At 49.2% G+C, this 16,308-nt stretch overlaps 1 protein-coding gene across 1 annotated transcript in view; it reads right to left on the bottom strand.

The window, feature by feature from the left end:
• The window catches only part of PARVB (parvin beta), a 130,801-nt gene extending 125,248 nt beyond the window's left edge, over window positions 1-5,553 (bottom strand). Inside the window, exon 1 of the mRNA XM_077169127.1 lies at window positions 5,421-5,553. Coding sequence (XP_077025242.1) covers window positions 5,421-5,535 — 115 coding nt within the window. The 5' untranslated portion in view covers window positions 5,536-5,553. The remainder of the gene's footprint in view (window positions 1-5,420) is intronic.
• Between the last annotated feature and the right edge of the window lie 10,755 nt (window positions 5,554-16,308).

The following is a 16,308-nucleotide window of genomic DNA, read 5'->3' as shown; positions in this document are numbered from 1 at the left end:
ACCTAGAGAATATTATGCTGAGTGAATCCAGCCAAAAACTAAAGGACAAATACTGTATGGTCCCACTGATGTGAACAGACATTCGAGAATAAACTTGAAATATGTCATTGGTAACAGAGTTCAGCAGGAGTTAGAAACAGGGTAAGACAATGGGTAATTGAAGCTGAAGGGATACAGACTGTGCAACAGGACTAGATACAAAAACTCAAAAATGGACAGCACAATAATACCTAATTGTAAAGTAATCATGTTAAAATACTGAATGAAGCTGCATCTGAGCTATAGGGTTTTTTTTGTTTTTGTTTGCTTGTTGGTTTGTTTGTTGTTGTTGTTTTTTACTATTACTACTACTTTTATTTCTTTTCTTTATATTAACATTTTATATCTTTTTCTGTTGTGTTGCTAGTTCCTCTAAACCGATGCAAATGTATTAAGAAACAATGATCATGCATCTATGTGATGATGTTAAGAATTACTGAGTGCATATGTAGAATGGTATGATTTCTAAATGTTGTGTTAACTTCTTTTTTTTTTTTTTCCGTTAATAAAAAATAAAAAAAAAAAAAAAAAAAAAAGGTATATCAGAGGAGCTTGTTCTCAAATCTGCGGAAATCACTTCAAAGTCAGTATTTGTCCCAATCAGTTCTCCAAGCAAAAATGTTCCAAACACTGCCAGGCACTGGGCCATGTGGTGAATGGGATTAGGGAGGAGCAGGGCGCAGGGGCACAGAGGGCTGGCCCAGCATGTCCCATCTAAGGGCCATAGCCCCTCCTGAGCCTAAAGAAATGCTGCCACAGTCCAGAGTTGCTGGAAATGTACTTTTATGTATATTTTCTTAATTTTCAGAACAGTCTTCTGGGATCCTGTGCTGGGTTGAACAGTGCCCGGAGTCCTACCTACTGTGAACCTGGCACTATGACCCTCTTTGGAAATAGGGTCTTTGCAGACAAGATCAAGTTAAGACAAGGCCATCCTGGAGCAGGGTGGGCCCCAAATCCTATGACGGGGTCCTTGTAAGGACAGGGAAATCTGGACAGAGAGAGACACGAGGAGAGAAGCCCAGGTGAAAACGGAGGCAGAGGCTGGAGGGGTATGTCGACAAGCCGGGGGGCACTGAAGGCTGCGGCTGCCCCAGCAGCCAGGAGAGGGCAGGGAGGGCATGGTACAGGGGCACCTAACATCAGACCTCTGGCCTCCAGAGCTGTGAGAGCACAGGTCTGCTGTTTGAGCCAATTGTGGTGCTTTGCGCAGCAGCCCCAGTTACTCTCTATCCACCCTGCAGCCTCCCCTTTTTACTGGGTCTTGGAAATGCCCATTTCTCTCCTCCCCCGCTGCCACTGCACCAGGTAAAGCCGATCTTGGCCTGCGCCAAAGTTTTATGTCTCCTCCCTCCCAGATCACTCCATTCCCAGCCTTCTCCACAATGCAGTCTCTGGAATTTTCTAAAGCATGTAACCAATCCATCAGAACTCTTGCTCAACACCCCACTGGGCTCCTGCTACTTTCATGGGGCTGACAGTCCAAACTTGCCACTTACACAGGCCACGCCCCCATCAAGGCCACGCCCTTGTCATAGGCCACGCCCCCACCCAAGGTCACATCACCACCCACAGGCCACACACCCCCAGGCCACAATGCTGGTCACCACCACTTACCACAGCCCACAGGCCACACCACTACCCAGCCCCTCTCAAGAAACTGAACCCCATGTCCCCAGGCAGGGCCCATGTGCCCAGTGAGCAGCATCAGCCTCAGCTGAGAACCACTTCCTGAAGCTACCGGGGAACCTCGTGTCCCCTTGGCCATCAAATGGGAAGTAACTCCTACCTTGCAGGTAACAGTGGGCACAAAATTAAACTGCATTTGCATCCACGTGCTCTCAGCCCACAAAAGTGTCTCTGCCTGCCCGTGTCTAGGGACAACGTGGCATCCACACACCCACTGTGAGGAGGAGCCTGAAGGGATCTTGCTGGACGTAGTGGCTGGTGATTTAAGCCTTTGGGATTTTCCTCCTGGAAAGTGACTTAGAAAACACAGAAGAAGCCACGCTTCAGCCTTCAGCTCCCGGCCACAGGCAGCTGGTGGTGTCCTTAGCTCTAGTTTCCGGGGCCTGGGGCATCTGGTTCACTCCTCACTGCCTGGCCCACCAGCCCTCATCCCAGAAGACAACTCGGGCACAGGAACTTCTTTAATGGTCTCTTCAGAAAAGAACCAGGGAACTAGTTCCGGATTTGGCCTCTCAGACTGCTGGCTTCGACCCATAGTTGGGCCGTTGCCGAGAAATTCTGGTGCCGCGGGTGCCGTCTAATATCCCGAGTGCGGCAGCGCGAGGCGGGGTGGGGACGGCGCCAAGTGCGTGGCCCAGGGCTCCTCATGGCAAAGCCGCAGGCCGGACTCTCCCCAGCTCCCTCCCAGAGCGTGAAGCCCCAGAGGGCCTCACGCGGCCTGAGCTGGCCGCCTGCCTCCAGAGACCTTCAACGGCAGCCGCCGCCATCTGCAGGGTGCCCCCGGCCTCCTGGCCCCCTGGACAGCTGGGCCTCCCCGCCCCCGGCCAGCAGGCCCTAGTGAGGGGTCTACCCCTGAGCCTGCTCTTTCTTGCTCCAGTAAAAACAAACCTGGGTTTCTAAGTGGCCTTTTGAAGTCCCGAGGCCTTCCACGGGCAGCTCTGGGGTTTTCTTCTAAATGTTCCTTTCTATGTTCCTAATGCCCACATCGCCTCATAGTTGCTTTTCCTAAACCAAGCACCATAGGACACAGTTGGGTTATCCATCCCCTAGAACCTAAGCCTTCATCACGCCAGGAAGTGTCCGTTCAGACCCTCTTTACACTGGTTCTTCCAAAACCCACTATAGCACATTTCCTAAAATCCCCTCTTCCGGAAAATAACAGGGCCTTTATCGTGGGTGGGGTCACAGGCCCACAGCCTCCTCCAGAACCTCTAATTTCATGGGCCATCCCCCAGACGTCCCCTCCCTTACAGGGGTCCTGGTCTCAATGGAAGCTGCTAGAAATACATCAACTCTCCTGAATTCACAGCCAACTTTCTAACAAAGAAGGAAATGAAACAGGCTGTGCAGCTGGCAGTACTGCAGGACAGAAGGCCGTGGAAACCCTCCTAAGCACCCTCTTTCTGATCATTTCCTGTTAGGCAAATTAGTGCCATCCACAACACAAGAGGCCCCCAGCTTTGTCACCTGGGTCAAGAGTGGCAAGGAGGGCAGGTTGCCAAGGCAACTGGCCTTCTTCAGAAATAATGGCAACTCTCAGTCATTCAAGAGCTCATCAGGCAGCCTCCCACTTCTGGGTCCTTCTCTTCCCAGAAGACCGCATAGAAGCCACCAAGCCTCTCCAAATCCAGGCTTGACCTTGGCGGTGATCCTGGGAGAGTCCCCCACTGTCAGCTCCCAGCTCAATTAGGGTTTGTGGCCTTCCGCATGTAGGAGGGGTCCCTCAGGGTACCGGGAACCCCCAGCCCTGAGAACCCAGGCAGGTGGCCCCAGTAATTCACACATGAAAGCACCAGCCCTGCCAGCATCTCATTCCTGCCACCATTTTCCTGTTCCCTTCCCCTCACCCCAGCGGGCTCTGGATGACTGTGATCCTTGGCACATTCAAACTACACCTGTGCAACCCTCGATTCGGAGGCATGCACTAGTTCATAAAAGCGAGGATGAGATGCGCGTCACTTTGGAACCTGGGCCCAGTCCCCAACCTGGGCATGAGTTCTTCATATTACAGGAGCATACCTGTCACCTGTAAACTGCTTCCGTTGTCCCCAGCCTTCTATCTTCTTTCATTCTATGAAAGATAACTTCATTCGTAGCTCCTGAGGGCCTCACCCCGAGCGAGCGTGACCTCCTCAGACAGGCCTGCCCTGGTGATGCTCCCCTAAGCAACAGTTTGTCTTTCTTTTCTTCTCTAGATCCCTAAGGCCACCCCCACCTCAGCAGGCCGGCAACAGCCTGCCAAATGCAAAGGCCATTTGGAGGAGGGGGAATGTCTCTCTGGTATAGAATGGCTTTTATGGCATAATGAGGATTTTTGGTGAAGCTGATGACTGCATCTGGGGTCACATCCCAGAGAGGCAGCAGGGAGGCTAAAGAGATGAGTTTAGAGTTTCATTTATCCATCTCCTTCATGGGAGGTAACCTAATAGAGATGAATACCAAAAGTTCGGGTCCCCAAGTATAAGGCTTGAAAGAAGAGTGAATGATTTGCTTGGAAATTCAGAGACCAGACGGAGGTGTCACGGCCTAGGGGCTGCACTGAGTAATCTAATAAAAAACAATCTAGTAAAAGTATCCCTGTGGGGAAATGCTTGGGGACTGTACCCAAACCCCTGCAGGTCCAGGTCCAGCCCCCCTGGGGGTACATGTGTTCTAAGGGGTAAACACCTCTGGGGATGCACACATCTTCCTGGGGGTACAACCAGCTGTGGGGGTATGGGAAGAATTTCTAGGGTCAAATCATTAGAGGAAATCACTCTCCAGTCTCCACCCCTGACTGTCCCTTCCTAATGACCTGCCTGAGGGCAGCCCCTAAGGCCTCTCCTCCCTCACCTGCCTTCTTCCGGTCTTTCCCAGCACAACCCCCAGCTCACCCAGTCTCACTCAGAGGTCCTGCCCCAGGGGAACCAATAAAGGAAGAATTCACAAACTCAGATTCCAGGGATAGGCCTTTGGAACAGCAGTTTAGGCTCATCATCCCCTCAAGCAGCCACAAGTTGCATCTCTTGCCATTCTAAAAATCTTTAGTTGGAAGAGGAGTAGGTGGTTTTTTTTCAGAATGATTTTCGTGGGCACGGAGTGAGTGACACTTTGGAGACCTCCAGGGTGGCGGTGGGCAGGCCTCTGGGGCCCCTGGCCACTGTGTCCTGAGCCCCGTTCCTTCCTCCAGCACCCACACGACCACCGTGCTGAAGCTCCGGCGGGTCCTAGCCCGGAGTTGCTGGGGGATGTGGTGCGCACCGCCAGCGAGCAAGAAAGGCTCGCGGCCGAGCGGATGGCCACGGCGCCCGAGTGACCCCTGAGCCTGCACTCGGCGCTGCCCACGGACGCCGTGGCAGCTAACCAAGTGACGGCTCCATCGCGGCTGGAGGACGGCGATGAACCGCCCAGAGCCCCGAAGGGCCCGAGGGACCCGGCGGTGAGCAGGCAGGCGGCGGGGCGCACGCGGCCTCCCGGCCACTGCCGAAGGAGCCGGGGGAGGAGCCAGGGCGTGAGGGTCAAGGCCCGTCCCCAAGGTCGCAGCCGGGCGCGGAGCGGGGGCGTGGGCATACGCGGGCACGGAGCGGAGCGCGCGCGCGGGCGCGTGGGTACGGCGAGAGTGCGGGTGGGTGTGCGCGGGCCCGCGGCCTCAGGGGTGCCGGGGAGCCGGCGGGGCGGGGTGCGCGTGCGCGGCGGGGCGGCCGGGCACTCACCCTCCTTGGCCTTCTTCTTCCTGGCCAGCGTGCCGCCCAACTTGCCCAGGAACGACTCGTCCTTCTTCATCCTGGGGGCCCGCGGGACGGACGAGCGCAGCGGCGCGGACGACATGGGCGCGGGCGCAGGGCGTGGGTTGCCGCCGCCGCCGCCGCCACCCACTCGGCCTGGGGAGTGGCGGCCCGAAGGGCGCGGCCCCGCCTCAGGCCCCCGCCCCCGCGCTACTGCCCGGAGCCGCCCCAGCTCCCCACCGGCCCTCCTGGGCGGCCACTCCGTGCTGCCGAGCCCCCCAGCGCACTTCCCACGCCGCGCCCCAGCCCCCTCTCCAAGACGTTAAGGGCGGGCCGTGGCCGGGGCGGAGGGCTCGGCTGTCCGCTTCAGGATACCCTTTCCATCACGTTGGTGCAGGGACATAGTGGGGGGCTCAGCCATACAGACTCCCCCCACCCCCCTACCCCCCCACCCGCGGGGGCTCCAGCCACTCTCTGGAGGCCCACGTTAGTCACATAACTACACGGATCATCATCTCATTGGTGGAGCTTATACCAAAAAGCGCGCCTGGGCCTTGGGGCTCCCTTGCGAGCATGGAACTACCCCCCACCCTGAGGAAGCCTAGAGCGTGGGGGGCAGGGTCAGCAGTCAGGTCACTCGGATATGTGGCAAGCCCAGGAACATCTTGACAGTGTCCAGGGGACACTCAAGGACTTCTGGAAAGGGGATTGCTAAGCCCTAAGTGCTGGCTGGTGGGGTCAGGTCAAGCTCCCAGGTTTTCAGGGAAGAGACTGGGTGGAGAGGAGAGTGGGGCTCCCGTGTGCGGGTGGGAAGGCAGAGGGAAAGAGAGGAAGGTGGGTCTTTGTGAGGATGGGAAGCTGAGGAAATTGGGCTTCAGCCTGGGGGAAGCTGGCAATGGCAGGATTGGATTTGGGTTCTACAGAGTTGGCTGTGGTTGTTGGGTGCTGGAAAAGGGGGAAGACAGAGGCGGGTAGACCAGCCAGGAACTCCCCAATGTAACCCCGGTGTGATATGGGGCATCCTGAGCATAGGAGAGAAGTGGGTATCTTAGTTTCCCAGGGGTTGCTGCAGCAAAGCACCACAAACAGAATGGCGTAGAACAGAGGCTGGAAGTCTAAAATCGGCGTATGGGCAGGGCTGGGCATCCCCGGGGAGTCTGTAGGGGAGAATCTGGTCCCCGCCTCTCTCCTGGCTCATGAAGTTTTGCGGGTCAGCCTTGGGCTCCGATCTCTCAGCCATCGCCTCGTCTTCCCCTCTCCGTCTTGTAAGGACACCCTCCTCCAGTGTCACCTCATTTTAGCTCTCCCAGTTCCATCTTGCACAACCCTATTTCCAAATGAGGCCACTTTCTGAGGCCCTGAAGAAGCCCCGTCTTAAGGGAGTGGAAAGAGCTGGCCTTTTGGGGGTCAGAATGAGGGCTAGGGCCACTTGCCCACATATAGGAAATCTAAGGAAGTCCGATCTGGGGAGAAATCCAAAGTGTTGAGGTCAGGATGTGTGCGTTGGGGTGGTTTTCCATCTCCCTGTGCCCGGCCCCCCTGGGCGCACGTCGTAGACTCCTCCAGTTCAGCCTGGAAAACGCTGGCGTTGGCATGATGGGGGGGTGCCAGTCCCGCCCTCCAGCTGGGGGTTTTCAGATAAAGTCGAGGAGGACACAGCCTCACCCTGCGGGGAGTTGTAATCTAGGAGAACTCTTAGGACCAGCAGCAAAAATCAACACAGAACAGACGGACAGTCGGAGCACAGAGGTTTGAGGGGAGAGGAAGCTTGGCAGTGAAGACCTGGCCAAGAAAAGGGACATTTGACTGGGACAAGAATGAAATCCCCCACCTTCATCAGTTCAGGAAGAGTCTTGGGGGCAGAAAGAACAGGGAGGCGAAACGAATGTAAGGAAAGACCCACACAGCCAGGAGCCAGGAATGGGCCAGGCCAGAAAGGTGGGGAGGTGGGGGAGGGGAGTGGGGGTGTTTGGTGAGGACAATGAAGATGATGGCGTGGGATTGGCCTTGAAGGCCGAGGTGAGGAGTGGGACTTGATCCTGTGCAAGGAAAGAAGGAAACATGGGGGATTGGAGCTGAGGCCTGATTTGCTGAATCCTTAGAGACCGAAGCAAAACCCAGGGCCTGACCCCATTAGGAAATGACTGAGATAGGCCAGGTGAGAGTTGCTGGGTCGTGTCCAAGATAGTGGCAGAGAAAAGAGACAGAAGGGGACAGATGCAAATGGCTTTTCGGAGCTGGGAATCACACAACTTGGAGAATCATTGGGTGCAGGGCTTAGGGGCAGCAAAGAGTCAGAGACATCTCCAAGGCTGCTTACTGATTTGGGGCGTCATTAACCCAAGCTGGACAAAATGCAGAAAGAGCATGCATTTGGTTGTTGAGGTCCCAAAGGGACCATGAGAGAGGGTGGGCTGTTCAGATGGAGACTGAACCGCTGTCCAGGGCAGGGGACTCAACCTCTTGGGATTTTGGTCTCTTCAAGAATGGGGTACACAGCAGGGACCCTTTCCCCTAGAGAACCGCACGTGGCCTACTGGTGGGGATTGGATCGTGTCCCCGACAAAGACATTGCTTAAGTCCTAACCTCCAGTCCTGCCAGTGCAACTCCACCTGTGAACAGAACCTCTGATGATATTATTAGTCAAGGTGAAGCCAAGTTGAATCAGGGGTGCCTGGAGTCCTTACACTCAGAGGAAATTGGAATGCAGTCTGGTAGAAGAAACCTAAGGAAGAGACAGAGAGAGAGAGACCACCAGGATGGAGGACGGTGGTCACCAGCACCAGACTTTGGAGCAAGCATGTTGTTTCCGACACCCTAAGGTCGGATTTGCAGCCTCTGAACTGTGAGATCATAAATCCCTGCTTTTCAAGCCAGCCAGGTTATATGGCATTTGTCATAGCAGCCCTGGCAAACTAAAGCACCTACTATTCTAGGGGTCACAGACTCCCCCACCCTCTCACTGCCCTTGGTCAGCCCACAAGCCCAGGTAGAGACCCTCAGGCTAGGAGAGGGGGAGGGCGAAGAAACCCCGGGGCCCAAGAACCAGGAAAAATGCTGGGGCTCTCGCTGCGAGGAAGCCAGTGGCAAGGTCTGTGCAGTGCTGAGGGCCAGGTGTGACTAATCGATCATTTGACTATTTCATCAGTGGCCCCAGCTTCCCAGTGGACAGGCGGAATTTACAATTTTCATTTGGTAATTGCTAATTTGTACAGTGCAGGGACGGGTCGAATCCTACTTTTTAAAAATGCCATTGTATCTTGAGAGAATTCCTCTGAAGGTGATACCCAAAGCCCTGACAATGGCCCACCCATTTCCAATAGCAACAGAAGCAAGAACCCAGCACAATCAGGGAGTCTTCTCTGTTAGAGGTGTTTGCTTAGACTTTCCATGATAGGACCCAATTTATATAAAAATGGAATCATATTTTAAATGCAATTGTGGTACTTATTATTTAGAAATCCCATGTAAATTCATAGTCATTGCTTTCCATAGGATGAGAACTTTTGCACAGTGAGGACTAAAAGTGCTGTATGCATATACTTTATGTTCCTTGTCCCTCTTGAGCTGAGAATAGGATGATTTCTTATTAAATGTACTTTGGAAGATTTTTTTAATTATTGCAGTCACTGAAATGTTTTTTTTTTGTTTGTTTGTTTGTTTTGTTTTGTCTTGCATGTGCCTCAGATGGCAATCAAGAATGTACTTGATGACGGTGAATTAACTTGTTTTGTTTTTTCAGGGCTGGAAGAAAACGAGACAAAGATTCAAACTTTCCGCTCCCCGTTAGCCTGGCTCCTGGGGAATTCACCTAGTGTCCTCTCCAGGGCAGTCTAACTGCAACTACTCTCCAAATTGCTTTACAGAGCAGTAAACATAAATATTAACTTGGAGGTTGGAAAGTGTTGGCTTTTAATAAAAAGAGAGAATTTAATGAGCAGCAGAAAATGTGAACCCAGCCCACGTGCCATCAACTCCAACTGCTTCTTAGAATGCTGCACACCCTCATTCACGCCACTGCTTTGCACACATTTTGCACTTCAAGAAGAATCATGAAAACCAGATTAGACACGGCAGACCCCATTAAAGGAAACCATTTGATGTTCTTTTGAACCGTGGCTTCTAAAGAGGCCAGTTCCTAATAAGCGTCGATAAGGACCAGGGAACACACATTTCATGAATGCGTGGTGGACTCGTTCCAGGCCCGGTGTTAGTTCCCGCACATGTGGCATCTAGCCCAACCTCAGGTACACAGATTCTTGCCATCTTCCCCGTAAACTGAGAGTTGCCAAGCGATGGAACCCATAGATCAAGTCCTGGTGCATTTGAATAGAGAAGTTACTTCCATATAAGTGGTATCCAAGCGTTGCAATTCTGTAAAAATAGAAAACCTAGTATGGCGACATTAAAAATATTAGGACAGGATAATTGAAAGCATGGACTGGAACAGATACTTGTACGCCAAAATTGAGAGCAGCACTGTTCATAACTGCCCAGAGGTGGAAGCAACCCAAGTAGCCATCCACAGATGAATGGATCAACAAAATGTGACATATACATACAATGAAATATTACACAGCCGGAAAAAATGAATGAAGTTCTGGTGCATGCCACAATGAGGCTGAACCTTGAAGACATCATGTTGAATGAAGCCAGACATAAAAAGATAAATATTGTGTGATCTCACTTATATGAAATACCTAGAAGTAAACTTCATAGAGACTGAGAGTAGATTGTAGGTTACCCAGAGTTTCAGAATTCTGAAAACCTGACGCTGAGTGTGTTAAGGCAACAGAACGGCCACCTGTGCTGGACTTTGCCCAGAGAAGACCCTTTCCCAAGACAGTTGTGTCCAGAAGACAAAAGCAATTGACCTGCAGGACTTTTCCCAGCAAATGAAGCATACCCTACAGAGTTGTGGATAAGCGACACCTAATGATAAAATGAGTCCAGTAGAGACAACTCATCAGAATGAACAAGCATACTACACTAATCAATGTGTCTTCCCCTCACCTTGTAAGACCCCTGCATATATAAAATGGAAACTTAATGTCAACCAATCAGGCATTTCCTCACTTGTTTCCACCCTGTTTCAGCTTCCCTTTTCTGAATGGGATTCTGCCTGATTCATGAATCACTCAATAAAGCTGTGAGCTCCTAAATGCATGAAAAGTTTCTCTCTTATCAAGTAAAAGAAGCCAGTCAGACCCAGAAGAGTACATACTGGACCAATCCACTTACTTGAATTCAAGAACCCTTCCTGTGTCAAAACTTAACAATGCCACTTGAGTTTATGCTTTATAATGTGCTATAACACTCTGCTGCACCGTACCAGTTGAAAAATGGCATTTATGTTACATGGATTGTTACCGTGAACTTTGGAAATGTAAAATTTGATTAAAGAAAAAAAAGAAGACGACCAGGCTAGGGTGAGCGTGTTCCCCTGGGCCCGGGGCACTGACCAGATATGGGCACTGAGAACCTCTGGATGATGAAAATGTCCCACACATTGGCCTGGGTAGTTGTCACATAGCGGTAAAAAGTCATCTGACTGCACGCTAAAGATCTGTATGTCTTACTGCCTATAAATTTACCGCAATAAAGTCTTGTGGAAAAAGAAAGGAAATAAGGGACACCTGTATGCAGGGAAATTTGGGGCTTTACCTTACATGTGTTTAGGTTTCATTCTTTATCAGTTTGTCTTTTATGTGAACGTAGCAGCATTCTAAGGGCTTAAAGAGAGTTTTAAATACTGTGTGCTTTACCTCATTTTCCTTTAATAGAATTAAAAAGTTGATATCTTTCAAGAAAATGAAAATTAAAACAGCACTTAGGCTTCCGGGACAGGAAAAGGAACTCATTCAAGGGAGTGCTGGGGCTGCAAAAATGTTTTCTTGTGTTGCTCATTTTCAAACCTCCAAGCAATTTTCAGAGAGTTAGATGTGTGTAGAGAAGTGATGAAAATATGTAATTGATTCAGTAATGGTGAAAATATCTTATTTCCCCCAGGTTGTACTTTTGATACATTCTTACTGCACCTTGGGGTAGCATTTTCAGGTATGTTGTAGTCATAATTGCCAAAGTAATAACGGCGTTATTTAATCAGTTTGCTAATTTAGTGATCTGGCAAGAGAATAACCTGTGAACCTGTTAAAGTGGCTTGAAGCTGTATGTACCCCAGAAAAGTACATTCCTTAAGTTAATCCATTCCTGTCGGTGTAGACCCATTGTAAGTAGAGTCTTGTGGTGAAGCTACTTCAACCAAGGTGTGACTCCTCTTACTGGAGTCCTTTATAAAAAAGTGAAATTCAAAACAAAGAGAGAGGAAAGCCATGGAAGCAAGAAGCTGAAGGCAAGGAAACCCAGAAGAGAAGGGAGAGACCAGCAGACCTGGCGGAGGAGTCCAGGACTGCTGGCAGCTGGTCTTCAAGAAGAAGATATTGTCTTGATGATGCCTTGGTTTGGACATTTTCACGACCTCCAAACCGTAAGCTTGGAAGCTAATAAATTCCCATTGTTAAAAGCCAACCCATTTTATGGTAGCAGATTTTGGCAGCAAAGCAAACTAAGACACCTGTGAAAACACATAAAGTGTGGAAACACTTTCCATGTTAGTGTTACCAGACCAAAGCCTGTGGATTCTTTTGCCGCACATGCTCAATAACCAATTCCTGAGACACCAGGGTTTCAAGGGAGAAAGAGTTTATTACAAGACGCATAGGAGGAGAGCAGATGGCCTAGCGGCCTAAAATCCATCTCCCTGAACTGCAGTAATTCTGATAGTTTTATTAAAGAAAAAAATGGGGCAGGGTTTAGGATGATGAGCACAGTGGCCCCAAATGATGTAATTTGAGGTGATCTAATTATTGAGCATGTGCAGACGAATTCCATGCTTAGTCACAGAACATAAGAAAATGGCGGAATGAGGTAGAGGTGACTTGTAGGTTAGTCTAAGCTGCTGCGCATGTCAGGTGGGCCCACTTTGGTTAGGCCCAGCCTCGGTATCAAATAACTTTGAACTTGGGGTGGGTTAATTCTGGGCTGACCCAAGACCCTTCATTAATAAACATTAGGGGCTGTTTTTCGTGATCACAAGACTCTAGAGTTGAAAAGCTGGATAACTGGGTAGAAATAAAGGTTAGTCACAAGGTTTTTACAATCATGGGCAGAAGATAAGGGCTATACAATCATCAGAGATCAAGGCAGCTGGATTATAATTTAGAGATTTCAGGAATTTTCCTCTGTCTACTCCAATATACGAGAAAGCGTAAAGAAATATCTATATAATGATTCACTAATCAAAATCATCCCTTAAATTCTGATTTCTCTTACACGAGGAGTATAAAAGATGACCAAATGTGCCCAGAATTTTAGAACTGTGGTGGTGACACATTTCCCTATGCCACATGTGAACAATACATGACTCACTTACTGCAGTTGATTAAAAGCCTTTTACTCAAATGATTTTGGAAGTATCAGCAAACTTTGAGACAAGGGAAGTTGGATTTCCATACTCTAGCAAATCCTCTGGGTTTACTTTTTGCATAATAGGCAAATTACACTACATATGCACTTCATCCCTTAAATATTTTATATAAATGAAGACTGAGTGAAAGGTTAGCATCAAGTTGTTGATTTCTTCTCTTCCTTGGAAGGGGGACAGGGGAAGGGTAGAGAAAAGTTAAAGCCCCCTAAAAGACTTATGTTCCCTTCAAAAAGTATCTCCCATGAGCTTTCTAGCTATGAGAGAATAGGGGACAAGCAAGCTCCTTAAAAATGCCAAGACCTCTTTGAGAATGAGAACAAAAGCCTAACCTATCAGACATTCACACTTTATTCTAAATCTCTTTCATCGTTCATTTTCATATTATGTATCACTTGCCTGCAAAATAAAGGAAGCTACTTTTGTCCGTGTGCCTAACTTGAACACTGAGGGGATGAGACTTTGCTTTGGGTGGAGAAGAGGAATGACAAAGGGAGGGTAGCTGAAGGGCGGGGCACTTTGGGACAGCAAGTTCCCGGGGTGCTGGCATGGGTCCATTGTGAGAACATGGCTGGGCCAGGGAGGATACCATGGCCTAGGGACAGGAATTTGCTAAGGACCAGGCAGTAAATATTTTCAGTTTCACAGGCCACATGGTCTTGGTCCCAAGTACTGAAGCTCTGCTCTGGTAGCACAAAAGCAGCTGTAGGCAATTCAGAAACGAATAAGTGAGGCTGTGTTCCAATAAAACTTGAGCGACGCTGAGACCTGAATTTCATCTAGTTTTCACATATCGTGAAATATTCTTCTTTTGATTTTTTCAACCTCTAAGAATGTGTAAACCATTCTTAGCTCACAGCTCGTATAAAAATAGGCATTGGGCTGGATTTGCCCCCCAGGTTGTTGCTCACTGACCTCTGGTCTAGGGAACAGATAGTGCCAAAACTGAAGTTCACTTACAGCACCATTTTGCCCTGAAGCCCTAATAGCAGCAACCATGATGGTTACACACATACACACACACACACGCGTGCACACACACACACGCGTGCACAAAATCAATGTTTGAAAGATAGCAGTGATACAGATTCTTTTTGTTTTGAACTCCGAGGGACTCTACTCAGCCTTTCATTGCATTTGAAATGTATTATTTACACAGCACCTCCAAGAGTGGGTTAGCAACAATTCCAATTCTTACTTGTTCTGTAAAACTTTCGGCACAATTATACAAAAGTAGTATATTGCAGCATTGCTTGTCGTATTGGTAAAATGGAAACCACCTACGTGTCCATCTTTGATTATATAAATGATGGCTCAGTTCAGCTACACTGGGGAATGGAGTAAGGCGGCTGTTAAAGGAACAGGGTGGAGCTGTCTTTATAGGCAGCTGACACTACCCACGACACAGTGTTAAGTGGAACAAATAAGTTGTGGCTTCATTCTGCAAGCATTTATTGAGTTCCAATATACCTGCCAGGTGTGATTTCAGGTATTTGGGATATACCGTGAAGAAAACAGACTAAAAAGACTGGCCTTGTGGCGCTTATGTTCTAATGGCAAGGGAATTAAATCTGCAGTTAAAAGAAACCATATGTGCTCATGAAATTGCTGAAGTCTGCAAATTTATAGAGACAGAGAGGACAGTGCAGTGGGGAGGGGGGGGCAGCGAGTGAGTACACAAAGCACGCAGAGTTTCCGTGTCGGGTGAGGGCAGCGCTCACTGTAAGCATACTCATCCCACTGAATGGTGTGCGGGGAGGGCTTGGGGCCAGGAAGTGTACGTCGGGAATCCGTTACTGTTCTGGATGTTACGTGAAGGTTCTTTGGGTGAGGCGGTGCGAACACAGACAACCAGCCTGAGGAGAATGCACGGAAGGACAGCTTTATTAGATTAAAGAACCTGGAGGAGGAGAGGGAGACAGAGGGCGGTGCAGAGGTCCTGGCTCACAGAACCCGTGAGGGACCTGCAGGAGCTGGGGGCGGGGGGTGGGGGGGTGGGGGGTGGGGGGAGGGTCTGCAGCTCTTGCCTGTTTGGTGACCCAAAGGGGAGGGGTAGAATTTTTCCACCGTACAGGAATACCTTGTTTTATAACGCTTTGCTTTCTTGGGCTTCTCAGATGTTACCCGATTGAGGGTTTGTGGCAACCCTACGTCGAGAAAGTATATGGGCGTCACTTTTTCTAAAGCTTGTGCTCACTTCACATCTCTGGCCACGTTTTAGTTAGGTGTGTGCAGTGCTTATGTAGACATAATGCCATTGCACACCTACTAGACTACAGTATAGTGCAAACATAACTTGCATATGCACTGGGAAACCAAAAACTTCACTGGCTCACTCTATGGTGATACTCACTTTACTGCGGTGTAGTGGAACCGAACCCCCAGTGTCTCCGACGTCTGCCTGTACCCGGGACTGGAGCTAAAGGCAGAAGCGGCGAGGGCCATTTGGAGAAGCCGAGGGCAGCTTCTTCTCATCCACACCACGCGAGCACCTGCCCTGCTAGTAAAGGATGCGGACAAAAGGGTGGAAGCCCCCGGGGCCTTATCATCCCAGGCCTTATCGAGGTGCAGACCTTGCTCACCGCGGTTATGCCCAGGGCAGGGCCAACTGGGGTGGTCTTAAATTATTTCAAGGTAAAAAAATAAATAAATAACTGTGTGTGTGTCCCTTTTACGTATATGTCCGTGTACTTGTGTAGGTGTGTGGATATGTATGTGTACTTGTATACAGGCTTTTTACATGCATACGTAAACCTTTCTGGAGGCTCAACTCTTAACCTCTAAATGCTTTGCAAAGAAGAAAACAGCTGATTCGAACTTTGCCTTTTTGTCCTTCATGAAGAAAAATAAGGAATTGATGTTTAGCACAAGTAGGACTGATTTCAAAACTAACTAGAATACATCTTGATTGAGAAAATGAATAACTCAATTAGACAGGCAGAGTGTGCTCATCAGTTATCAGAAATTCATGACATGAGTGGTAGAAATTTTCATTCTTTCGGGTTTACAACTCATAAATTAAAACATGCCCCATCATTAGCCACCTAACACACCCACTGTTGTTATTAGTAATAGACCAGAACACTGAGCAGGTGGAAGCCAATTATACCCTTGAGTCAGGAAGCTGAAAATATGAGACTCAACTCTGTATGTTAAATTATCTTAAGATAATTTAAAAATTTCAAATTTGCAAGGAAATCAAAAGAATGCATGGCTTGATAGAAGACTCTTCAAACATCAGTGCTATTTAAATATTTATTATAAAGCACTATTAAAATACAGAGTTTTGTGTTTTGTTTTGTTTTTCCAAGAAGCGCTATGACAGCTCTTGGGGCTGTAGACCTTGCCTCTGGATTAAGACAATCTGCAAAGTGCTGTAAACGTCAGCCAAA

This window comes from Tamandua tetradactyla, chromosome 7, assembly GCF_023851605.1.
Source record: "Tamandua tetradactyla isolate mTamTet1 chromosome 7, mTamTet1.pri, whole genome shotgun sequence".
NCBI classification, from domain to species: Eukaryota; Metazoa; Chordata; class Mammalia; order Pilosa; family Myrmecophagidae; genus Tamandua; species Tamandua tetradactyla.
This window is presented reverse-complemented; position numbering and strand designations above follow the sequence as displayed.